Here is a 25,438-nt window from a genome sequence, read left to right as displayed (position 1 = left end):
TTTCAAGCTAGGACAGCAGCAAGAATGATATCTGCAAAGTCCCGGATGTTCAGTCTGCCCCATGATTTCACAGCTGCCATCTCTTTTCCTGCCCTCACAACTCCATGGAGTCAGCAAGGCAGATTTTACGTCACTTTCACAGAGGGGCAGAATCCAGATGACGCTTGGAGACATCAAGTGACTCGCCTAAGAGCCAGGCAGGGCAGGGCCAAGCTTCCCGATTTCTAGCCCAGGGTTTGTCTCCCACAGCCTGCTTTCTCCCCAAAGCATAAAACCGCCGTCACCAGGAAAGACAATTAAATGGGAAAGACTGGTGCTAATATTAACAAAGAGGAAAAGAAGGCACAAGTGGGTTGTCATCGTTTTTTTCTCTGTGCTTTGGACGACTGGGTTCCCCTCTCTTCAATGAAACCTTTAAAACATATTTATGGTTATTTCACAAGGGTACAGTGTGACTGCTAAAAATAAATCACAGCTATCCAAATGTCTTCCCTGTCTGGAATAATTACCTGTGTCTACATGGCTGGGCTTATACTGGTTACTGGATGGCACCTTCCCCTCATACAAGACTCTGGATCTACTCCATAAATTTCTCATGAGCACAGACTGAGAAGGAGAGAACCAGTAAATGTGCTGTAGAGAAATATGGATGTTGTAAGACTCCCCAAGTATCTTTACAGATATCAAACAGAACACCGGGTCTCAAAGTCTGAAGGAGGAAATGCACAAGAAAAATATAAGTATTGATGTGGATTAGTAAAATCCATATTTATCTTTACACAAATTGAAAGACTTTACAGAATCAGAAAAATCAAAAACACTCATAAAACTATGGGTGGGGTGGGGTGGGGTGGGGAGGGGTGAAAACTACGGATTTGGGGTCCTTTTACCGTTTTCCCAGTAAAGCGTAATATTTGAGGTTTGGTACTTTGACGCACAAATTTTTAAGAAAGGAATTCAGAAATTCTGCCTGAAGCGAACTGTCAATATTTTAGGAAGGAACAGGAAGAAAAGAAAGTCATGATTAATAATGAACCCATTTTAAGTGGCTTATTTTCTTTTAACTTTTTTTTTTTTTAAGTTTATTTATCTTGAGAGAGAGAGAGAGAGAGAGAAAGAGAAAAGGAGAGAGAATTCCAAGCAGGCCCCACACTGTCAATGCAGAGCCCGATGTAGGGCTCGAAGTCACTGACCATGAGATCATAACCTGAGCTGAAATCAAGGGTCAGATGCTTAGCCGACTGAGCTACCCAGGCACCCCTAAGTGGATTATATTTTAATGAACAAGCAAATATCAAAAGCAGAAGCAGATTGCTGAACCCTATCAATTGATTAAGATTCCCACAATGAATGTGTTTTAGTCACCTATAGCAGCTATAAGACATTTTTAAATATTCACAATTAGCAAAATGATTACCTTATTAGCTGTCAATATTAAGAGAGGAAAAGTTAATATTGTCCTCTGAGAGAAGACAGAAGTTATTTTCTTTGCCTGCCTTCCTTCCTTCCCTCCCTCCTTCCTTCTCTTTTCTTTCTCTCTTTCTTTCTCCTCTCTCTCTCTCTCTCTCTCTCTCTCTCTCTCTCTCTCTCTTTCTGCTATTAAATAGTGAAACGCCCTCATAGGAAATCTTCGCCCTGGGCTTACCACCATTTAAGCAGTACGGGTTTCTGGAAGCCCAAATCCACGACTCAGACTTCTTCCTCCCTAGTTCCCTTATTTCTCACTTCTACCAACAATCAACATGGTAAATTCACCTGTAAACAGGTGGAAGACACAGATAATGAAGTGAGCACAAGCGTCGTGTCTCAACAAGAAAGTCGACCTCGTCCATGTTCTCCACTCTCTGACATTACGACGTTAAAGCTCTCATTTCCCAGCACCAGTTATCCGATACGTGTCACCACTCACCAATTTCCAGAAAGAATGCATTAAGGAAGTAACCCGTGTATATGCAATCCTCATCTATCAAACTTGTTGCGCATCCAACACTAACTGATCAATTAACCAGAACCAGACAGTGCTTTCAACAGACGTATCGAATGATTGATGTCGGCCAATGGGCTTAAAAGGGCAGGTCTGTCCTCCCGGAGTTCCTGATTTAAGAACCTACAGGTAGCTCACCCCTCAATTACACATAAAGAGATCAAAAGATCACTGGCATTGCAATGCCGTATGCCCTAAGGGCCGGATGATGGCCTCAGTAAGTGCTCCAGCGGTCCAAAAGGAAACATTACGGATTGGTGTGGTTAGAAGCCACACGATAAGGAAGAACGAACTTGAACTAGGCCTTGAAAGATGGGCAGGCAGAGAAAAATCCTGTGCTTGTCCACAGAAGGGGTTGGTGATTTCTGCTGCTGTGATCCATCATGGGTAACACCAGCCCAGGATGGAAATGGAATCATACATTAACTCTTAGAAGTTATGCTAGAATGAGCTTCTGATTACTGTTTTTAATATTAAGGATCTAGAGGGAGGTGTTCTCCATAAGTTATTAAGATTGGCTTTTGAGGTTCAAATGAAGAGTCAACACATGACTGAACAAAACCCTAAATAAACAAAGTCCCATAAAGGAAAGAGAATGGCTTCCAGGACATCGGGTCCAGTCTCCTTCCTCACTGCACTCATTCATGCATCGAATGAGTGAATAAGCTTTCACCGTGAGAATTCCCGGTCGGCCGGGAAAGATACTAATGGAGGCAGGACCTAGTGATGCTCACTTACCTCCGGGTCTCCAAGAAAGAGGGAACGTCAGAAAAGGATATTTGTGCATTCCGATGTCAAGGAAAGAGCTTCCTGGTGTGGGACACAGATGCAAACTTGCTGCCCGGGGACTTTGAGCATTCCTGGCCTCTTGCAAGACAGCTGCCCCCGGGTGTTCTCAGCCCGATAATATTAAAGGTCACATCTACCTCGTCCTGATTGCAAATCTACACACAACTTGTGATTATGGTTTATCGTGGAGACGATGGGCTGGTTCCTGTGTAATTTCCCATTGAACTAGTGTATCTTACTAGCACTATGAGGTCAAACCACTGTCAGGAGAAATAGTCCTTCGAGTTGGCCTCAAAGAGAAGACTTAAGACTGTGACTTAATACCACTTAACTTGCGGGGTCGGTAAGGTACGCTGGCTGCCGTGTGCCACCCTTACGGGAGTCCTCACGCGGCTGGGCGGTGAAACACTGACAAATTCCTATCCACTGGGTTACACATCAAAAGGCTAAGAGCGTTTCTACTGTTCCTTCCACCATCTCGTGTCATCAATGACTCTACCCCAGGACAATGAGAATATGATGGTTATCAACCACTGTATGGTCTATTACACGGACCTTTTTCTTCTTCTCTCACCAATTTTATTCAGCATTGTAGGAGAGGTTCCAGCCAGTGCAAAAGACCAAGAAAAAGAAATAAAAGGCATAAATTTTGGGAAAAGAAGCAAACAAGATCCTGTATTTATAACACCCTATGGTTCTTAGGATACCAAAAGCACAAACAACAGAACCAAAAAATAGGAAAATCAGACTTCTTCAAAATTAACAAGTTTCGTGCGTCGAAGAGTACCATCAAGAAAGGGAAAAAACAACCCACAGAGTGAGTTTTCAAATCATATCTCTGACAAGAGACAAAATGTCCTTATAAGTCAATCATAAAAAGGCAAATATCACAATTTTAAGATGGGCAAAATACGTGAACGAACATTCCTACAAAGAAGATATCCAAATGACCAAAAGGCACATGAAAAGATGCTCACTGTCATCAGCCACCAAATCAAAACCAAAGTTAGATACACTTTACACACACTAGCATATAATAAAAAAGACAGGGCACTTGGGGGGCTTGGTCGGTTGAGCCTAAGTCTTGATTTGGCTCAGGTCATGATTCCAGGGTCATGGGATAGAGCCCTCCACTCTCAGTGCGGAGCCTGCTTGAGATTTTCTCTCTCCCTCTCTCTCTATCTTTCTCCTCCTCTCTGCCCTTCTCCCCCGCTCATGCTCTCACTCTCTCACTCTCTTTTTATGGACTCCATCAGTGTGTTCCCCACCCTCTGGCTTCTGGCTGAGGTACGGGGGGTTCCATACAAAGGAACACACAATGGTTGCACCCTACTCCATGCAGCTGACACCTTGCAGCAGAACAGACAGGACCAGAAAATAACGCCACCAGCTTCAAGACCCGGGGAAAGCTCACCACGTAGAGCTTGCGCCAGATGACAGCCCATTCTCGCAGGGTCGACGTGAGCTCCTGCACCAGTGGGAGCTCACCAGGGATCACGGTCTCGTGCTGCCTAAAGAGAACCAGACAGAGGCTCGTGTTACACTGGGTCGATCATCCCTGCTTTTCTTGACAGAGGTCATATTCCCCACAGTTCAAAGACGGGAGTGGGGCTGGTTAGGCTGGAGGCAAGACAAAACTCACCCGTTGTGGGGAAATTTGTTTGGAAGACTTTATTACCCCTAGGCATCTGAGGGAAAGAGAGGGACCTTACCACTACAGCTCTCAAAAGGAATCATTTCTGCAATGAGATGGACCCATGGCCCAGCCTGGACTGCCCCATTTCGGATCGTTACAGGAGCAATGGTTATCAGCCACTGCTGGCTTCGGTGATTCCTAGGGATGGAAGCCCCAAAGCCAGTATTTTAGCTTGTTCTGCCAAGCAACCGTTTCATTAGGGAGAGAGGGTGAAGTGTTCATGGCACAGGGGTCATGGGGCTTGTAACCTCAACCAGGACCTGCTGCTAGGGACCGAGGCAGTGCTCTCTTATGAAGTGATGCTCAGTATTCTTATCTGCTGCCTCGCTGCACTGAAAACGCATACAAACCAAACTCCTCACTCGCTCACAGGAGACTTACAACAAAGCGGGCCCCGTATCTATTCACATCAATCCTCTGCTATTTTTATGATGAGCAAAAGGAGAAAAGGAGAGTAAGGGCAAGTGAACAAATGGCAAATAGTGGTAGGATTGTCGGACTTAATTAAGACTACAAGACACCCGGTTAAGTTTGGATTTCAGACAGATTAAAATAACCTATAATCTATAATCTGTATTATATTATATATGTAATATATATAAGACATATAATATATATAACATATAATTATACAATTATATTTACTATATATAAGCTATATGATATATATCATCTATATAAGTTATATAAGTTATATGATATATATTATATATAATTTATATATATGTTATATGATATGTTATATGATGTTATATATATAAGTTAAATGATATATATTAGTTATATATATGTTATATGATATATTATATATAATTATAATATTCATATATAGTATATATAATTATGTTTTATATATTATATATATTATATATTGATATTTATTAATATTAATATATTATTATATATCATGTTATATTATATATTATATTATAGACCATATATTATATATGTTGTATATACAATACATAATATATATAATATGCTCTAATTTTTTTAATATAAGTGTGATCATATTTACTGTAAACAAGTACTTGGTGTTATCTGATTTTCACCTAGGCACCCTGCATTTTTACCTGTCAGCCCTAGTTAACGGGATCATGCCTCCCTGCGTGCCCTTTCGCCAGCGTGACAATGGAGGCCTCCCCAGGGATGGCCCACTAGAAGGAAGCTTCTCCGGAAGGGCAGGACACCTGGTTTTCAGCCTTGGTTCTGCTACTGAAAAGTAGCCATGTGAACTGGGGCATGTCTCCACCTCTCGTCTATAAAACACGGGCGGAACTTACGACCGAGACTGTCCTTTGATGCCTTGAGCCTGCGTGACTCTGATCCGTTCCACTCTCTATGAGCCCTGGGATGTCAGGCTCTCCTTCCCTCCTTAACTCTCCGGCCCCTGGGCTGACCAACCACACCGTGTCTCTCTCTTCCACTTCAGGCCGAGCGTCTTACTCCTCTTAGTGGCCACAGAGGAAGTACTTTCCAGGACACACGGCAGGGTGGATGAAAAATAAGAACATCCAAAACTTGATGGATATTACCTGCAGGCCACGTTCAGACACGTTGTTTCATAATTTTACATTAAGCTCAACCAACGTAGGGCCAGATTTATCGCCCCCAATTTGCACTGGAAAAGTCCAAGGTGCAGTGAGGCTACCTGACTTGTCTAAGCTTTAGTGTTGGTTACTGTAGGGATGCAGCTTGCCCATCTCTGTCCCAAGGGTGACAAATTGGGGGCTCTCAGATCTTACCAGCAAAAGAGTGCCAAAGCTTCACGTATGTGCACACATGAGCACACAAACACTCAGTGAGCAGACAGCACAAAAGGAAGGTAAGGGCCCTTCATTCATTCATTGTCCGTCTTTAGGATTCTAGGGAAGGATGCCAGGGAGGAACAATTGTAACAGAAAGAACCACGTCAGGAAAAGGTTTTTATTCACTTCCCTCTCATATAAGAGAGAAATCCTGCGCAAAAGAAACTCTTTAATGATAATTTGACATCTTCACCAACTTCTAGGAGTCTTCCTGGAATTGGAACTTACCCTCGGTCTTCCACAGTTGCCTCCTTCAAATGGATATACGTTTCAGGGAAAATCCCCTACAGAGAGAAGAACTTTGGTTACGCGGTTATACGAATCTCAGCGTAAAGAGCACAGAGGGCATCAGGAATGGATGAGGAAGAAACAGGATGCCTGGACAGTGGCTAGAGTTTGCGGCCAGGCTTGCGGGGGCCGACCATCCTGACTGACACCTAAACGAAAGCATGGCTGAAAAGACAGAAATTAAGAGCTGGGTTCCCAGAGCCTAGGAGAGATGCTTCCCAAGTGGACAGGCAAACATGTCCGGGTCAGCTCAGGGCCGCAGTAATGTCAAGGACTTTCACAGTGAGATCCTAAAACCCTCCAGATCGTACCATGAAATGCTTCCCTTTAAATGGTTTCACATAATTAGTGACATGGAGGGCTATGTACTTAGTGGCCCATAAAATTACAGTGATTTTCTAAAACAATCCCTGTCAGCACTTTTACTTAAACCAAATGTGCCCCAAATCAATTAGTTCTAATTATCCAGTCTCAAATGGCTCTCCATTCTATATTCCTAAGAGGCGATTCTCCATCGCTATTGTGACATTGCCCATGGGAGAACCAAGGCCCAGAAGGACCCAAGAGAAAGACTGGAAACCAATCAGTAGAAACTGAAGAAGCGAAGATCAGATCTAACCACCAGAAAGCAGGTCATGGATCTGAGTTTTCCTAAATGCCAACGGCTTCTATTGTTTAACTGGGTGATACATTCATCAAGAAATGGCGAAACTGCCATCTGGAAAAGGCATTGCTGCTCTTTGTTTTAAGGGCAGTGTGCATGCCAGACCAGTAGAAGTAGGAAAAGAGCACATTTAATGGGCACCACTGGCCCAACTGCTCCCAGCCCAGCACCTGCAAAGGTCAGTGCGACCCTGTAGACATTCTGTGTCGGGAGTGGCTGACCGCAAAGGTGGGAGAGGAATATCCTCCTACCTGGGGGACCGGGTCAAAGATGTGTATGTACCCAGGGATCCTTAATGCACTCAGTGACCGACCACTGGGGTCAGTGTGGTGTCCGGTTTCGTGTGCTATGTTTGCCTGAATAATGCTCTTCTTTCTCCATTTTAGCCCTTTGTCAATAAAACAGGAAACAGCAAGAAAATCTGAGATGGAGCTGCTCCCACAAGTGGTGATGGCAGGAGAGATCCTGCCACTGCTTGAGTCAAAGGCAAAATGGCCATCCTTTCCTGCCAGGCAGGAAGAACCCCAAAACAAGTACATTACCTTCCCCTCCTCACTTTGAGGAAGGGATAGGCATAGGGTGTCTAAGTAATAAAGTACCATGCCAGTCTGTTATTGAGCAGCCCCAGAACACACACAGGAGCAAGGGGACACTGACCTCTTTCATTACAGAGGAAAGACTCAAAGTCATGTTGGGAAACCGATCAAATGGTTAAAAACAAACAAAAACGGGGAGTGGGAAGTTAGCAAGTGATGAATCACTTAAACCAATAGTTATGTGGAGCCATATTTGTAGGTTAAAATGCGATGTAACACTGCTAATCCCAAGGAATATCCTCACAGCAGATTTTTCTCATCAAGAAGGGTAACGGACCAGCTAAAATTTTGGGCATTCGTAATCTGATGACTGGTCTCCTCCCAATAACTGGGAGAAGTCCAAATCAAAGACAGAAGCATGTGAAATAAAAACAATGACTTATTTTGTAACATCTAAGCAGACTACCAGCAGATAATTTATGCTAAATTTACAGACCTGATGGTTTTCCTGTTAACAGAATATTTATTTCGTTGCATTACCACTCTGTTCTCTGTAGGCATCCTCCCTCCATGAGAGCACATGCCCACCTACAGCCATTTAATTGCTCTGGTAAATCTGAGCCTTGTAGAACTTTTCCTATGCCCATCTGATACACACAAAGGCAGGATGGGGCCCCTATGCGGCTCAGTCAGCCAAGCGTCCTACTCTTGATTTCAGCTCAAGTTATGATCTCATGGTTCATGAGTTTGAGCCCCACGTTGGGCTCCTCGCTGACAGCTCGGAGCCTTCTTGGGATTCCTTCTCTCCCTTTCTTTCCCTCCCCGCTTTCTCTCTCTCTCTCTCTCTCAAAATAAATAAACTTAAAAAAAAAAAAGGCAGGATAAACTTGGGGGATAGGTTACTGATTTAAAGCCTATCTCATTTTTGACTTTCCTTTCTCAATGCAACTTAACTCACTTCAGTAAAAAAAATAAACTAATGACTTTCTAGATATTGCCCTTATCCACACTTCCACAATCATGCGGGGATCAATAATCAGTTTCTGCAAAGCTCTTGGCTTCTTCAATTTGTAAAACCACAAGCTCATTTTATCTCTGCTCTAAATGGCTAGGTTGGCTGATAAATGACACCCAAAATTTCCATTAAAATAATAGGCCTTTCAAAGAGTTCCTCCTCTAAAGACCGTCAAAGGCAGGAAAACAGCATTAGAAGGGCGTTTCAAATAGGCTGGATCTCTTAATGAAAGGGAGTCAAAAGCTCAACATAATTCATGATGACTATCTGAATTCCCTAGATTCTTCCTGGAGTTCTCCACCAAGAAGATACTTCAACTTAAAAATCAACAAGTAAATGCCAGGTCCTTGTTTGTCCTCCCATTTCATTGAAATGCAACGTTGAATTATCACCGACTTAAAAGAAGCTCTTCCTGAAATCATTCTTCATAAGGCTGAGATTTAAAGTTTAAGGATTTTAAGAAAATGAAGACAAAAAAAAAATTGAAAAACACACCCGGAACTTGTCATTAGATCCTAGCAAAGCACTCCATTCACTCTTCAAAGACGACAACAAGGGCACTAGTTAAGATGGATTTTGATCTATTAGGACATCACAGGATGCCTTAGAAACCGCGGTCGTCTATGCGCAAAAAGGATCCTCACATTCTGTAACTCTCTGAAAGGCGAGAGTGTGGTCTGGGAGCTTGTTTCAACATGATTCACAATCACCAGTTAAAAATCAAGAATTGTGTTTGTTCTTTAAGTTCATATGACCTTACCTGAGAATGGGTTTTGGTTCATTTTTTTTTAAGTTAGCATTTTTTTTTTTTGAAGATTGGGGGTTAAGTGGCATAAATATTCTTGCTCTTTAATAAACTCAGAACTTTAAAACTGTTAACTCCAATCATGTTTTGAAATAACTATCGTTTCTCTAATTGTGAATAAAATAAACACTGATAGGGCTGACCCCATACCAAGCGGCAGGAGTGTCTATAAACTGAGTACAAAGATCCTAAAAGGACGGAAGGTCTTGGATTTAGTCTTATGATGCTTTCATTCACACAAGAACATCCCTGTCGTACATCCCTATTTGAAGGTCTGGAGAAATTAAAGTCAGCAAGAGATTAAATGAAAATAGTTAAGCTGGAAATGAAAACATGTGGCACAAGAATCAAACTATGGGCAGAAAAATTCAGCATCAGGATTTGGGGCGGGATAAAAAGAACCAAAATTGTGGGAGTTGATACTCGTGTTATGAGCAAATACTCCTTTATTTTGGAAGATTATGAAACTGTCAAAGTTAACAAAATGCGTGTGTGTGTGTGTGTGTGTGTGAAAATACTGCGTATGACATAAAAGCCAAATATACAAAAAGCCTGACCAAAACAGTGGTTCCTAATGACCTACACTTCGTAGAAAGGGGCTTCTCTACGCGCTGAGCTCTCTTGAGAGTTATGTGCCCAGATTACTTGTATCTCATGCTGTGTTTGAAAAATAAGAACTGTGGGTTTTGGGTTGTTGTTGTTTTGTTTTGTTTTGTTCACTTCCATGATAAAATCTGAAATGTTCTCTTACCCCTTTCCTAATGAGCTATTTTGCATGTGAACTAACTGGGAAATACTATGGCCCCATCAACTCTGCTCTTTCAAAACAAAGTGCTGACTCCATATTTTCCAGAGGGTGCTGCGTCAAAGGAAAAGCACTGACCAGACCTAAAATTAACTGAGGGGGGTATTAACATAACTAATAGATTTTCTTTAGCTTGCTGATGAGTAGTTTTGGCACTGGGTACAGGAACCTGCTAGGGTCAGTATTTTTCAAACTCTCTGCCCATGATGAGATACATTCTCATGGCAACCCGGTACTTAACTATACATAAAATATAATTTAAAATACAGAAGATACATAAACGTATGAGCCGCAAACAAAAGTTGCATGAAACAGGATTTGTCACAGTGTTCCATTTTCTTTTCTACTTTTCAGAGTTTTGGTTTTTGGAAAATGATGGTTAATAACCCACTAAGTTGATTTCATGACGTATTACTGGGGTTGGGAGGTTCCCGGTTTCGAAGCGACGACGCTGGCTTATCCATTTTGTGATAAAGGATAGAATCAAGCAGAAATGGGGGGATGCTTTGGTTCTGGGATGTAAGCATTGCAGCCCAAGGATTAAGAAGAAGCACGGGTCCCCCTGAAAGAGACAGCCAACAATAACAATATCACTGTATCACCACCCTTTTTAGCTTGAGGGACAGAAAGCAAAATGCCCGACACAGTGTATGAATTCACCTCTGGCCTCTATCCTTGAGGTGGCAGGTAGGAATACGGCCAATGGGACTTGCACCATTTTACATAAACACTGAGGTCAGAGAATGTGTTTTCAGGTCTAAAGAAGAACCATCACAGAGAACACAAACTAGGTCTAGAGACAGCAATGAGCAGAAAATGAGTAACACAAAACTAGCAGACAGATTCAAATTAAAAATGGATTGATACACCATACCTTTTTCGATTTATTTTGGAGGGTATATCCTCTGTACCAACCTGTCAGGGCATAAGAAAACATAGTCTTTTAAGTTATCTGAGATAATATAAAGATATCAGCAATATACATCCTCCCATTCTATCAGAACATTGGCCTGGAATCCAGGGGGCAATTAGCAGACTATTTAGAATATGTGCAGTTTGGGTTTATTACACGGTCAAAATTTAGATCTATAGGAGAGCTTTATTTTCTCCATAGGTAAAGGATTTAGAATTCAAATAGAATCATGACTCATCTCCGCTCCTTTAGAGAAAGGATAGAACAACAACAACAACAACAACAAAACAAGACGGAAGGCAGGTCAACCTCATAATATCTTAATACCTTAGCCATTCATTGTTTTTGCATGAATGAATAAGACTTTCATCGATATGTATAAATTCAAAAGTCACCCTACACTACTAAATAAAGTAAATATTTTAATCATTTATATAGTCTTTCTCTTATCTAAATTCTCAGGTGAAGAACCACTATTCTACAACAATTAAAAAAAATTTTTTTAATGTTTATTCATTTATGAGACAGAGAGAGACAGAGCATGAGTGGGGGAGGGGCAGAGAGAGAGGGAGACACAGAATCCGAAGCAGGCTCCAGGCTCCGAGCCATCAGCACGGAGCCCGACGCGGGGCTCGAACTCACGGACCGTGAGATCATGACCTGAGCCGAAGTCGGACGCTCAACCGACTGAGCCACCCAGGCGCCCCTCTACAACAATTTTAAATGGCAATAGCACATCTCACATACACAAACATTTGCACCTAAAAAAGTTGAAACAAACAAATAGTAAAACAATGTTTTAAACAATTCTTGGCAATGCTATATACACCCCCAACAATAGAAAAAAACAATTGTTTGCTTGATGAGGCTTTGAATAAAGGCTTTCACTTCTTTATACAAATTTCAATAAATACACATACACCAATGGATGCTTCTCTACCCTCTATCTGGTAGAGGGAATACACAATTTAATCTGTCCATCAACAGATAACTTACATTAAATATTTATTGGACACCTAGTAGAGGTAATTTACTGTAATGATTTTCCTCATTCCCCACGTCCATCAGGCATCAAGCTGGTCATCTTGCCTAAGTAACCCCGGCTGGAAGTGGAATATATGTGTAAAGCAGCCATATACATACGGCCAGTAGATGCAAACCGTACTTAAAGCGTCAGGCATCTGCCAACAGGGTTCTAGAACCCTCTTGTAATTTGTTCCATGCGAAATCGCCCAGAAAACAGACGCACAATCTGTTCCGGGTGTATTGCAAGAAGAAAGCTGAATTTGAGCACAGGCTTAACGACATTTTCACAAGTTTCTAAGCTGTCAGCATTCAAACCTTTAAAAGGATTTGGCTATATTTTTTTATGGGAAAGAATAGGGTCCTATGTTGTGAAAGCGTTCCAGGTTCGTATCAAGGCCCAAGGTGGGGAAAAAGATATCTGAACAGGAAACCCTGCTCCCAATTTAGGATGCCAAAGGGCACAAGAGAGCCAGCTGCTAGAACACCAAGCCAGACATCACTGGCTGGTTTTCCTGCCACAGGACAATGCCTTCGCCTCAATCAATGGCTTCAGCCTCATCCTGGCGTGGGGGAGGGGCAGGCAAGCTGAGAAACAATAGTCTCTTCCAAGCACTTTTCGTAGCCCTGTGTCCTACCAAACCGAGATGGAACCGTTTGGACTTTGCTCCACTGTCAGAGAGGAATTTCTCTGTACTTCTGTAAACAGTATTTTTGTGCAGCCATTCATCACAGAATTATGCTTTCTAAACCCGTCATTTTTGAAAGCTTTTTTTTTTTTTTTTAAACCTCCTAAATCTTCTCTAGAATTGTGGTTTGCGTCCAGCCCCCAACTAAAGGCCCGAAATTATCACACTGAATTTGTAGCACGTTCATTTTGCTTGGTATTAGGCGGCGGCACAGTACCCTCTCTCTGCAGTTTTCATGTTACTGTCAGGACTCCGTAAGTTCACCTGCTAATACCTGCAAGGGATATAAATAAGCAAGAACACCGTTTTCCAACTGATCCCAATATTTAAGACAAGAGAAGCATAGGTAAATATGGTGTGCTTTTAGGCTTCCAAATGCATCGCAATGCAAAGAGACAGCGAAGGCTACATCAAACGAGCAGTTATGATTCAGGAGTAAACTGGTGAGAATCTCGGATGCTTTTTAAAATTACTTTTTAAGGGGCGCCTGGGTGGCTCAGTCGGTTAAGCGTCTGACTTCAGCTCAGGTCATGATCTCGCGGTCCGTGAGTTCGAGCCCCGCGTCGGGCTCTGGGCTGATGGCTCTGAGCCTGGAGCCTGCTTCCGATTCTGTCTCCCGCTCTCTCTGCCCCTCCCCCATTCATGCTCTGTCTCTCTCTGTCTCAAAAATAAATAAACATTAAAATTACTTTTAAACAAAAAATTACTTTTTTTTTTTTTTTGACATTTATTATTGAGAGATAGAGAGACACAGAGCATGAGCAGGGGAGGGGTAGAGAGAGGGGGAGACACAGAACCCGAGCAGGCTCCAGGCTCCGAGCTGTCAGCACAGAGCCAGAAGCGGGGCTGGAACCCACAAACCGCGAGGACATAACCTGAGCTGAAGTTGGTCGCCTAACCAACTGAGCCACCCAGGCGCCCCTAAAATCCGGACATTATTGGGGCGCCTGGGTGGCTCATTCAGTTCAGCGTCTGACTTCAGCTCAGGTCATGATCTCGCGGTTTGTGAGTTCAAGACCCGCATCGGGCTCTGTGTTGACAGCTCGGAGCCTGGAGCCTGCTTCGGTTTCTATGTCTCCCTCCCTCTCTCTCCCTGAATACACAGAACAGATTGGTGGTTGCCCGGACGCCGGGGGTGGACGGGAGGGCGAAATGCGTGAAGGGAGTCAAAAGGTACAAACTTCTAGTTATAAAATAATGAAGTCACGGGGATGTCATGTGCAGCAGGGCAACCGTCGTTAATGATACTGTGTTGAGTATTTGAAACTTGCTGAGAGAGTAAGTCTTGAAGCTTCTCATCACAAGGGAAAAGGGTTTCGCAACTACTATGCTAATGGATGTTAACAACACTTACTGTGATGAACAGTTTGCAATAAACACAGATATGGAATCGTTATGTTGTACACCTGGAAAAAAATGTTGTGCTTCAATCACACCTCAAGAAAACAAAAGCAGGGCGGGGCGGGGGGGGTGGGGGGAGAGCTTCTGACAACCATGGTGAACATCAAAAGCGATTCCAGGCAAAGCGTGGTTCTTCCATTCGGGCACCCGGTCATTTCTGTTTTCCTGGGACTGCCCCAATCCAGGATAAAAATCCGTCCCCTCCGAAACGAACACGCCTGTGAGTTCCTAATTCCACGGGCAAAGTTGCTTCTTTTATCCCGTAGATGTATACATCATCTACGCTGATACAAAAAGTAAAAATACAGGGGCGCCTGGGTGGCTCAGTCGGTTGAGCGACTGACTTCAGCTCAGGTCATGATCTCGCGGTCCGTGAGTTCGAGCCCCACGTCGGGCTCTGTGCTGACAGCTCAGAGCCTGGAGCCTGTTTCGGATTCTGTGTCTCCCTCTCTCTCTGACCCTCCCTCGTTCATGCTCTGTCTCCCTCTGTCTCAAAAATAAATAAACATTAAAAAAAAAAGTAAAAAAAAAAAAAGTAAAAATACAGAAATAAGATGACCTCATATAATGGCAGTACTGATAAGCGTTCAAGGAGAGGAACATGGTGGGATGACTAGTAACATGGTACATTACTTTAGATAAGGTGATCAAGCTTTCCTTGAGAGAATCGGAATGGAACCAGTCATAAAATGGGAGAAGGCAATTAGAAGGTAGTCCGAGGGAGGCATGATTCTCAACCCTGGCTGCCCATTAGGTTTACCAGAGAAGTTTTTAAAATGCCAATGCCTGAACCACATCCCAAATATTCTGATTTAATTGGACGCAGGTGGGACCCAAGCCGAGCGCTTCTAAAAAGATCCTCGGGTGATGCTGATGGGCAGCCAGGATCGATTGTCAGAACTATCACACGCCATGGGGGAACTTCATTTGTTTTCTAAGCACAATGGGAAGCCATCGGAAGGTTCTAAATGACATCATCATGCCTTATGCTTTTAAAACATTATGTTGGCTCTTACATAAGAATGGACTGTGGGAGGTGAGACATAGTGGAAAGAGGAACATCAGGGAGGAGACTAGTAGGTAAAGTGAAAATGGGGAGAGATGAAAAGATGCTGGACCCATTTTGAATCAACAGGCGTTGCTCATGATTTCGCTGGGAACAGCCATGACCCAAGGGTTGAAAGGCAAATATTCACGGGCATTCAAATGCTGGGTTTAAGCAACGGAGTGGCTACAATTAATTCTTCGGGATAGGGAGATTGAAAGGAGGAAAGCACTGGGGAATGGGAGGCAGATTCAGGACATGTATCTTGGCCCCTCTGCTTCCCTTCCTGAACAAGTAAACCCTGAGCCATTTCGTAGGACAGGGCAATTTAGGCATTTGCAAGGGGGGTGGGGGAGGCCATCCACACAGGGACCAGACTGGCAGGGCATGTCAGACCCCAGGCAGAACAAAGTACGCATCCATGGGGACTGGGGGATCTGCAAGAAGGTGAAGAGAAGGGCGTCCATGCCCAGGCCGTGGGGATGGGGAATGGTGAAATGATACGAGTTATCAGAGAGAGGATAGGCTGAGGAGAATGTCTGTGCGGGAGAAGGTGTGGTAATCGAGACAGATTATTTCCATACCGCGGAACTGATGAAATCGGTAACTATAATAATTTACTGGAATATTAATACTGGAAGCCAGGTCTCTTACTCTCATGGAAGGGAGTTACACGAAAGGGAAAAAACTAGAATGAACTCTGAGATGCCGGACTGGAACTGAAGGCGCCCATGTGTACGCGTGCCTTCAAAAACAGGTAGAGAGGTCAAAATCAATGGCTGTGTTAACCTGTATTTATACACTCACGCCCATTATCCCTAGCTCTGCTGATACCTACTAGCTCTTACGTTTCTAACCCTGATACAGATGATCGCGAGCTCAGAAACGAAGCTATGGAACTGGACTGGAGAGCAACCAGTCCAGGATGAAGCAGGAAGGCAGAAGCAAATCCAGGAAAATGAGTGGAGCTGCAGAATCATCTCATTTGTCTGGACATACGAGGAGGAGCTAATTACTTCTGTCAGGACGTCTGGATCTGAAAAAGAAGTAGGTCCACAGGGCACCACGTACAGAAGACACTTCTAGAGAAACATTATTCAAGACAGGATATGCAATCAAAGGACATTCCACAGCATCCGCTGTTTCTCCTACATAGACCCTATCATCTAGATGATAACTTTTTAAAAGAAATTATATCGCATTTATACTGGGAGATCTCTATTCAGCACAGACAGGTATATGGGTGGTTGGTGGGGAGTGTAAGAGAGTTAAATCCTTATCTTCCATAAGAAGCAGTTACGAAACAAAAATGCAAATGGAAATATCAAGTCACAGAAGCATGGTTCTTTGGAAATGAAAAAGCATATATACTACAAAAACTGGCTGAAAGAGTTGAAAGCAGAACCAGAAACCAAGAGGAGGTGTGACGGGACTGCTGTGTATCATTATAAACTTGCTAGAAACGGCCTGGCCTTTAAGATTATATGCATTGCTGACAAGGATAAAATTGAAAATTAAGGGTAAAGAGTAAAGCTGATAAGCCCTGGTCAGCCAGGACCAGGCAAAGGCAAAATTATAGGGAAAGAAAACAGAACAAGGCTGAGGGTCATGTTGATACAGAGGGACGCTGGCGAATTTGGGGGGACGGGGGGAGGGGTGCAGATAGGACTGTTCTGTGTCTTGTGGTGGCATTTCCTGAGTGCATGCATTTGTCAAAATCTGTACTCGGGGCGCCTGGGTGGCTCAGTCGGTGAAGCGTCCGACTTCGGCTCAGGTCATGATCTCACGGTCCGTGAGTTCGAGCCCCGCGTCGGGCTCTGTGCTGACAGCTCAGAGCCTGGAGCCTGTTTCAGATTCTGTGTCTCCCTCTCTCTCTGCCCCTCCCCCGTTCATGCTCTGTCTCTCTCTGTCTCAAAAATAAATAAACATTAAAAAAAAAAAAATCTGTACTCCAAACAGGATGAATTCAACTCAGTACAAATGACGTATTTTTTAAAAATGAGAAATGACTCTACGCCCACTAGGATGGTTAAAGTTAAAAAGACTGTACCAGGTGCTGGTACAGATACGGGCAATTAGAATTCTCTCACATTGCGGGTAGTTTCACATCAGATTAAACATACACATGACCTATGACCTAGCAGTATCTCTACTTGGAAGTATTCATCCAAGATCAGTATATGTAAGTGACGGATCACTAAATTCCACTCCTCAAGCTAGTATTACACTGTATTAGTGTTATACTAAGACACGCATAATCCCATTTATATACAGTTGAAGAGCCGGAAAACTTACACATGGTGACCTACTTTGGAGCGGCAGTTGCTTTTTGGAGCGGGAATTGTGTGGAAGAAGGCAACAGGGTGCTCTTTGGGGCAAGGGAAACGTTCTACATCTTGACTGGGAGGATTAGGTACATGGAGTGCATTCGTTCATCAAGATTCATTGAACTGAATACCTAAGATGAGTATATTTTACTGTATATGAATTTTACTGCAATTTTTAAAAGCCATGCAAAACTTTACACTATCAAATGAGCATTATTACAAAGTGAGCACCTCAATGGGGCACCTGGGTGGCTCAGTCAGTTGAGTGTCTGACTCTGGATTTGGGCTCAGGTCATGATCTCACAGTTCATGAGTTCAGGTCCCGCACTGGGCTCTGTGCTGACAGTGTGGAGCCTGCTTGGAACTCTCTCTTTCTTCCTCTCTCTGTGCCCCACCCCAGCTCTCTCTCTTTCTCTCAAAATAAATAAAATTTATAGGAAGAAACAAACCAAAACAAAGTAAGCACCTCAAGGTGATCTAGAATTCCATGATAATGACATTGCTCCCAAACATTACTGAATATTTTTGTCCGAAAATGCCTCCGAAAGCAGTGAGGCATGTATGAAAAAAATCACAGGACCATTTTTCCACCGTTTTTATTTTAACTGTGCCTCCTTAAAACATCATTGATCTTCACTGCTCATTCTGTGCTCCAAGGCGAATCTGAACGAGTTTTGCTATTTCCAAAAGTTCAGCCACAGATCGGAGATTCATTCGCTCATTCAACAGAGAGATGCCAAGAGAGCGAGACGTACGACATCTCCGCCCTTCCGAGTCTTGCTTTATGATGGGAAGAAAAACACAAGTATCCATAAGCCCCAGCAAATAACCAAGTAACTGCACATGGGGCTAAATGGTATTAAGGAAGGAGAGTAATGTTGGGGAGTGATGAGTGGGGGTGGGGCTGCCTTAGAAAGTGTGGTTCCAAACTCTCTTGGAGGAGCGACTGGAGCCAAGGATTTACATCACCAACGTGGCCATTCATTTATTATACATAAAAATACTGAGGGCTCCTGGGTGGCTCAGTTGCTTAAGCGTGGGACTTCGGCTCAGGCCATGGTCTCGCGGTCTGTGAGTTCGCGCCCCGCGTCGCGCTCTGCGCTGACAGCTCAGACCCCGAAGCCTGCTTCCGATTCTGTGTCTCCCTCTCTCTCTGTCCCTCCCCCGCTCATGCTCTGTCTCTCTGTCTCTTAATAACAAATAAACGTTTAAAAGAAAAAAAAAAACACTCACTGAATGCCAGCAGCCCAGACGTCTTCAAGGAGGAAGGAAATAGATCCATAAACAAATCATTAAATACAAAGGGCTTCTAATGGGAAGGCTGGAAGACACTGGCACACAGAGGGAGAATTATGAATGTCCTGAAGACTCCAAAGGCAATTGCTGAGGGGGACTCAGGACTTCCTGCACCATAAAAGCATTATTTAGATGTGTAACTCATGGAGTTTTGTAAAATCTCTCATTTTGCAATCCCACAATGAATTAGCCACCGCCCCCCCCCCCCAAGAACAGTAAAGAGTTTTTGTGCTGTAAAATATACATAAAATTTACTCTTTTAGCCATTTTGAGGTATTTGGTTCAGTGGCGCTAAGTACATTCACGATGTTGCGATAATGTTGAGATCCCCGGAATTAAAGGCAAAAAACCAGACAGGGAGCCCTTGTTTATACGCACCATGACATGGGGGAGGGGAAGGGCCAGAGATGATCCCCAGAGGGAGAGCATGTGATAAATCCTGTTCTTTTTAAGTGTCCCCTGGGTCTGGGAGTTTGCTGGGTATATGGCACGGTTAATCAGGCCAAGGTCAAAGGTCCATCCCCTGTGGGCCAGGGAAACCTGTCCGGGTTCGCTGGCTGGTTTCCATGGCCAAAGCCTGCCCTCCCATCCCTGAGCCAATGCTCCTCAAAGAGATGGCTGAGGTCCCTCCAGGGAAGCTGGTGAGCTGGAACAGCTGGGTGCAAACTCCTCAGAGGACAGACAGATACAGCTCACTGTCGGATCCTGGTTCCTAGGCAGCACTCTCACTGCCGGCCAGAGCCTCCAACCGCAGGATGCGCGCTTCCCAAAGGCAATGGGCAGCTCACCAGTGCTTTTGGAAATGAGGTCAAAGGCAGAAATGAAAAGGATGCAAAGGCAGTCAAAGGTGATTCAAGCCCGTTATACCTGTTTGGGAGACAAATCAGGCTTCCCAGTGAAATATCTTCGCTCACTTTTGTGCCTTTACGATACACAGATAGATGTTAAGTCTGAGCTCCAAAGGAACTCAGAGTCCCCTGAAATTTAACACCCTTACTTAAAAAAGAGGAAACACAAGCAAGGAATGGGAAAGGTTGTACAGAGTCAACCAGCGACTTAGAATCTAAGCTGAGAATGCAAACACAGGTCTCCTGCCGCCCGGGTCATCACTGCCTCCGTGGCCATGCAGCGGATGAACGGGACGCTTGCTCAAGGCACTGCCTCCCACGGGAAGGAAGCCTGGCCATGGAATCCAACCGGTAGAAAACCCATGCACACTAGCATGCCAAGTCAGTGGAAAAGAAAGAGATGTGGTTTCCGTCTTTCACTTTATTTCTTGAGTGAACAGGAAAGAGACCCGTCTTTGCGGTACCTGGCACATCGCGGGCAATCCGTAACGCTTAAATGGCTTTATCAGAGAAGGTCTTGTGAGCGAGCCAGTGGTCATGGACAGAACAGATGAATGCAAGGCCAGAACCATGCAATAAAATCTGCACCTCTAAAACCAGACCCCAAAGTGAGGTCTGAGCAAGGCGTGGGGTCCCATGCCCAACGGGCCAGAGCTGGGCAGACCCTAAGCACCAGCCTGGAGGCCAGAATGTCCAGAAAAGAGGAGGCGTGGCTCCTTATGAAGACTCATCTGAAATGAAAAAGCCCGGTTCTGTGCTCACCAGGTCTGCGGGACTCCGTTTCTTCAGCTGTGAAAGTAATTAGGCTTTCGTGTCTTAAATTTCCTTCCACAAAAACATTCAACTTTTTTCCCCCAGTGTGTTAGCTCATAAAATCCGAGTCCATAGCTAAAAATGCCCAAGTTTCTCCTCGTTGCCTACTAGAGATAGTAATGCCAGAGACTTCTTTCAACCAGCCAACGCCTCCTGAGACAGGCAGAGGGGCCGGTCCAGGGTGGGGGTGGGGGCAGACCCAAGCCACAGCCGGCACGACGGAGACACGAGTATCCAAACGCCCACCGCAAAAGGAGGAGACCTCCCTTGGCTTCACAGACGCCCCGAAGCTCGGCGACACCAGGGGAATTCAATTTCCCCTAGTCTGATCAACATCGTCGCTCTGGTTTGCCAACTCCCTCTTTCCTGGATGTCGCCTTTCCTTCTTTCTTGTTTCAGGCAAAGCAGTGCGGCCAGCAGTCAGCTGTCTTGCCAGGGGCTCTAACTGCCGTCGTCCGTGATGTGGGTCTCTAGCTTCTCCAACTAGTTCAAGGAAGCTGAAAGACGGGATGCGGCGCAACTCACCGCGGCGCCGGGATCAGCATCAGCGCCGATTTGCGAGAGGGACGAGAGAGGGATGCAGGTTTGGGAGTGAGGAATCCACGAGAATCCAGCAAGATGTATTTAAGGAGGCCCATTTCCATAAAGACCTATGTCTGGCTCCACGGGGCTCCGAGGGGTTGGGAGACTGTGCACCCCAAACCCCGCTCTCAAAGGCTCTCTAATCTCGTCGCTGGTGGAACAGAGACACGGGTGAGGGGAAGGCACGCTTGCGTGGCCAGTTTGCCGAGGATTTCTGGAAACGCAGCGCAGGCTGCTCTTTTCAGGTAACCGTCTGAGCCTACTGAGGAGGCCACCGAGGTAAAGGGCACGCATAAACGCGGCCTTACTCTCCCAGGGGAGAATGGAGGCCCCAGAAAGATAGGAAACTCCTCCTGGGCGGAGTACCGGAAACACTGGTGTTTTAGCTTAGAGCACGAGTCGTGTGAAGGGGGCAATGCTCCCTTGCCGATGACCCAGCAAGGTCATCGCCAATGACCCAGCGCCGTCCAGAGAGCCCCACCAGTCTGGGACACTTAGCACTAACTTGCTCCCAGTTCCTCAGCGCGATGCATCCTAAAAACGAAAGGGCAGAGCTGTACTTACAGACTCTTCAAGTGAACCGCTGGGCTCCGCCTTGAGAACCCAGACAGAGCTCAGGACGTGCCGCCAGGGGTGTGATGACATCGACAGTGGCAGAAATCGAGGGGGGGCCCAGCAGCGCTGACGGCACCGAGAGTCTCGGTAGTGGAAGATCAGCGGCAAGGCCACGAACGGGAACCACACGAAACCTTCCGAGAGCGTCCGAGCCAACGACCGCTGCGTTCGATTCCGATGCCCTCTTTACTAACACAAGCAGGAGGGTGCCATCGGGGACGCCAGTCGTCCGTTCAGTGGCAGACACATACAGGGAGGGAGACTGCTTCAGGCTGACCGCTCTGCTTCTCTTGCCCCCACACCTGAGGGGGTTGGACACACTATCGGTGATGGCAGTCTAGCCCCTCCGTAATTCTGACCTCGTGTGTGTGGACGGCGGGGGGGGGGGGCCCCGGCGGGGGGGGCCGCCCCGGCGGCGCGGTGGGGGGGGCGGCGCGGTGGGGGTGGTAGGGGGGGGGGGGCGCGGGGAAGGGGGGGGGGGGGGGGCAGGGGACAGGAACCCGTGTCTCTGGGCAGAGATGACTGTGCTATGCTCCCCTGGAATAGACATGCCTGCCTGCGGAGAGAAAGCCAGCGCCTGAAAGCGGGGGGGGGGGTGCGATGGGGGGGGGGGGGGGGAACGGCTGAGACATGTGGGCACTGGGGGTGCAGTGGGCCCAAACACACTCTGGGCTTTGAGAGCAGGGAGGGGACCACCTGGCCAGAGCAGCAGACAAGTGTGGCAGGGCTGTGGAGGGGAGGACGTTCAGGAAGGGTTCAGGGGCGCCTGGGTGGTTCAGTCAGTTAAGCATCTGACTTCGGCTCAGGTCATAATCTCACGGTTCGTGGGTTCGAGCCCCACGTCGGGCTCTGTGCTGACGGCTCGGAGCCTGGAGCCTGCTTGGGATTCTGTGCCTCCTTCTGTCTCTGCCCCTTCCCCACTCATGCTAGGTCAATCTCTCTCTCTCAAAAGTAAATAAACGTGAAAAAATAATAATAAAATAAAAATTAAATTAAGAAAAAAAGAAAGAGCTCACCCCAATGCAGACACATTTGGGGTGGTGGTATGCTGGTCTGCCAGCTACTTAAAAAGCAAAAAAGAACCTCACCCTCTTCGAAAAACTGTATGTCACGTCCAAAATAGAAGAGTCATTTCCTCAAAGGCCTCGCAATGAAGAAAGAACATTCTACTTGGAATCCACAGGGCCTGGGTGACAGTCACAGCTTACCACTTCCTAGCCGTGTAAAGTTCCAAGCTTCTTAACCTGACTTTCACATTTATTAAACGAGCATCAGTAACTCTGCTCTCCCCGGATTGAAAGAACTAATATTCAGTACATGAAAGCCCTTAGCTCAATGCCTGGCACAGGCAGGAGACGGAAGATGCCAGACAAATCTGGCACCAAGGGTACCAGTGACATCATCCAGGGGCTATCTCCTACCTCCAGGGCCATCGTCTGGTTCCTGTGTTGATGACGCTAGACTATTTAAAGTTCTCTTTTCTTTGTTTTCTGAGGAATGTGTCTGTGCTCCCTGGAAGAAGAACTTCTCTAAATCATTCTTAAGTTCCTGACGACGAACTGAGCCGAAGCAGACGTAAGGCAGCTGGAAGCTTCACTCCAGACCCGGAGCACCTGATAGGATACGCTTGTAGTTTCCAAGACGGTAAGTTCCGTGGCCCCAAGGAAATCACGGAAAAGAGGACTTTAAGGGAAAAGTAACCAGAAAAAGTTACCGAAACAGCGCGGGTGACAGGAAAACCATATGACAATGGCTGGAATAATGGAGAAAATGGTGCTAAACAACTCAGGGTCTGAGCAGATACTGAACACAGCCAAAAAAGAACTCAGAAGTTACCAAAATAGGGTATTTGGAGGCCTGACTTGACATTCGGTGGGCAATGAACGTGACGGGAAGACTAACAAAACAAAAAGCTCTCCTCCAACTCCCTCCCAGTCTTTCAACTCCAACTCTAGTAACAGACTCTTCAATCTGTATCGGTGGACACTAAACAAGTATTCAAGGTTAGAAATTTAGTGTCAGTTACTTTTGCCACCTAGAAGATGGACTACCTTGCCAGGTACAGTTGTTTAAAATCTTAGATTCCTACCGGCAAAGTTGAGTGCAGACGTATTTAATACTGATCAGACGACAAACGCTGGGGACACATACACAGAACATAAGGGTCGGACTGAAAATCTTTCTGTAACAAGAATCCTGCCTATCTTACTCTGTGTACAGTTCTTTGTAGCCTGAGTTCTACAAGGCGGCGAGGCAAGGAAAAGAACCGAAGTTCCCACCTGCTTCTAAGACTGGTTCGCGGGATTCAGGTTTTTCAGGCAGCATGTTTTCTATGACACTTTCTATTGGAGGACTCGCCTCTACGGGTTGAATAAAATGGGACACTCCAGCACAGAGTGGGTATTTGTGATGCCCAGGTCCCCTTGTGTGCTTTTTGGGATCATAAACTGCCCTTATATTACCATGAGCAAAGTAGAGGCATACGTCAACCCGAATTCTCTCTCCAGATATAAGCAAGAGGAGAAATACGGTTCTCGTATGTGCCCTCAATCGATCTTAAATTTGCCTCTAGGACTTTCTCTTTACGCTAATCGTTCACAGAGTCTTACCTATGCCACAATGCTTTGATGTGCTACGTTTCACAATGGAGAAGAGATACCTAAGGCATTTTTGGTAAAAGTTACACACCAAATAATGTGAATGGCCCAGCATTCAGAAGTGCGAAGAGAGCCATGCGTGGTTACGTGTATGTGTGGGATGGAAGGAGCTTGCTCACTACTTTGCCACCTTCTCGGCCCCTTGATCCCAGCAAGATCCCTTGGAGATGGAAATTAATGGGACACCAAAAGCTCAGGAGACCATTCCTCCAGAGCATTCCCCAAAACACTTTTGCTTTCAGGCTGGGCTTGCCTCTTCAGCTGCATCACGACAACGTAACTGAACGAAGGCACCGCTCGGAAAAAAGTCCTGACCCCTATGCTAGAAGGTGCCGCGTCCTACCTCCTAATATACCAGTAACCTAAATTTTAAGGATGGCATTTTACAAGCACATCCAAATATGCTTCCGAAAGAAGAAAAGGCACTCTCCGTTTGCTAAGATTAAATCTGAAACTTCTCACCGGTTCTGCTCTTAATTAGTTTTTCTTGTAAACACACTCCCGCCACCACATCCATCTTTTGGGAAAACACGTCTCAGGAACACATGTCCCCAGGAGTAGTAGCTGACAGGCAGGACTGAAGGTAAAGGTCAGACAGATGTGGGAAATGACCGGCACACTCAACAAGGCCGAATTTGCTTCCCAGGCTGATGCCAAAACGTTAGCACGCAGTCCTTATCATAAAATCCAAGCCGTTGGGCTCGCTGCCAGTGATGTGTGTGAAAGGCAGTGGTTTTTAACCCTAGAACATGGTGAGGCCACGGATTCTGAGTTACAGTATACTTTCAATGATCTTGCCCCGCCAGGTGACAAAAGCAAATGAAAGTTACAAACACATC

General features: G+C 45.4%; 1 protein-coding gene across 3 annotated transcripts in view; it reads right to left on the bottom strand.

Annotated features, from left to right (window-relative positions):
• Positions 1 to 25,438, bottom strand: part of DOCK5 (dedicator of cytokinesis 5) — a 195,985-nt gene that overhangs the window by 124,952 nt on the left and 45,595 nt on the right. For all 3 annotated transcript variants that reach the window (XM_049631601.1, XM_049631600.1, XM_049631603.1), the window contains exons 3-5: positions 11,265 to 11,305; positions 6,506 to 6,561; positions 4,188 to 4,284 (exon numbers count right to left, since the gene is read on the bottom strand). In XM_049631601.1, coding sequence (XP_049487558.1) covers positions 4,188 to 4,284; positions 6,506 to 6,561; positions 11,265 to 11,305 — 194 coding nt within the window. The remainder of the gene's footprint in view (positions 1 to 4,187; positions 4,285 to 6,505; positions 6,562 to 11,264; positions 11,306 to 25,438) is intronic.

This window comes from Panthera uncia, chromosome B1 (assembly GCF_023721935.1).
Source record: "Panthera uncia isolate 11264 chromosome B1, Puncia_PCG_1.0, whole genome shotgun sequence".
In the NCBI taxonomy this organism is placed as follows: Eukaryota; Metazoa; Chordata; class Mammalia; order Carnivora; family Felidae; genus Panthera; species Panthera uncia.
Note: the sequence above shows the minus strand (reverse complement) of the source record. Positions and strands in the feature narration are given on the sequence as shown.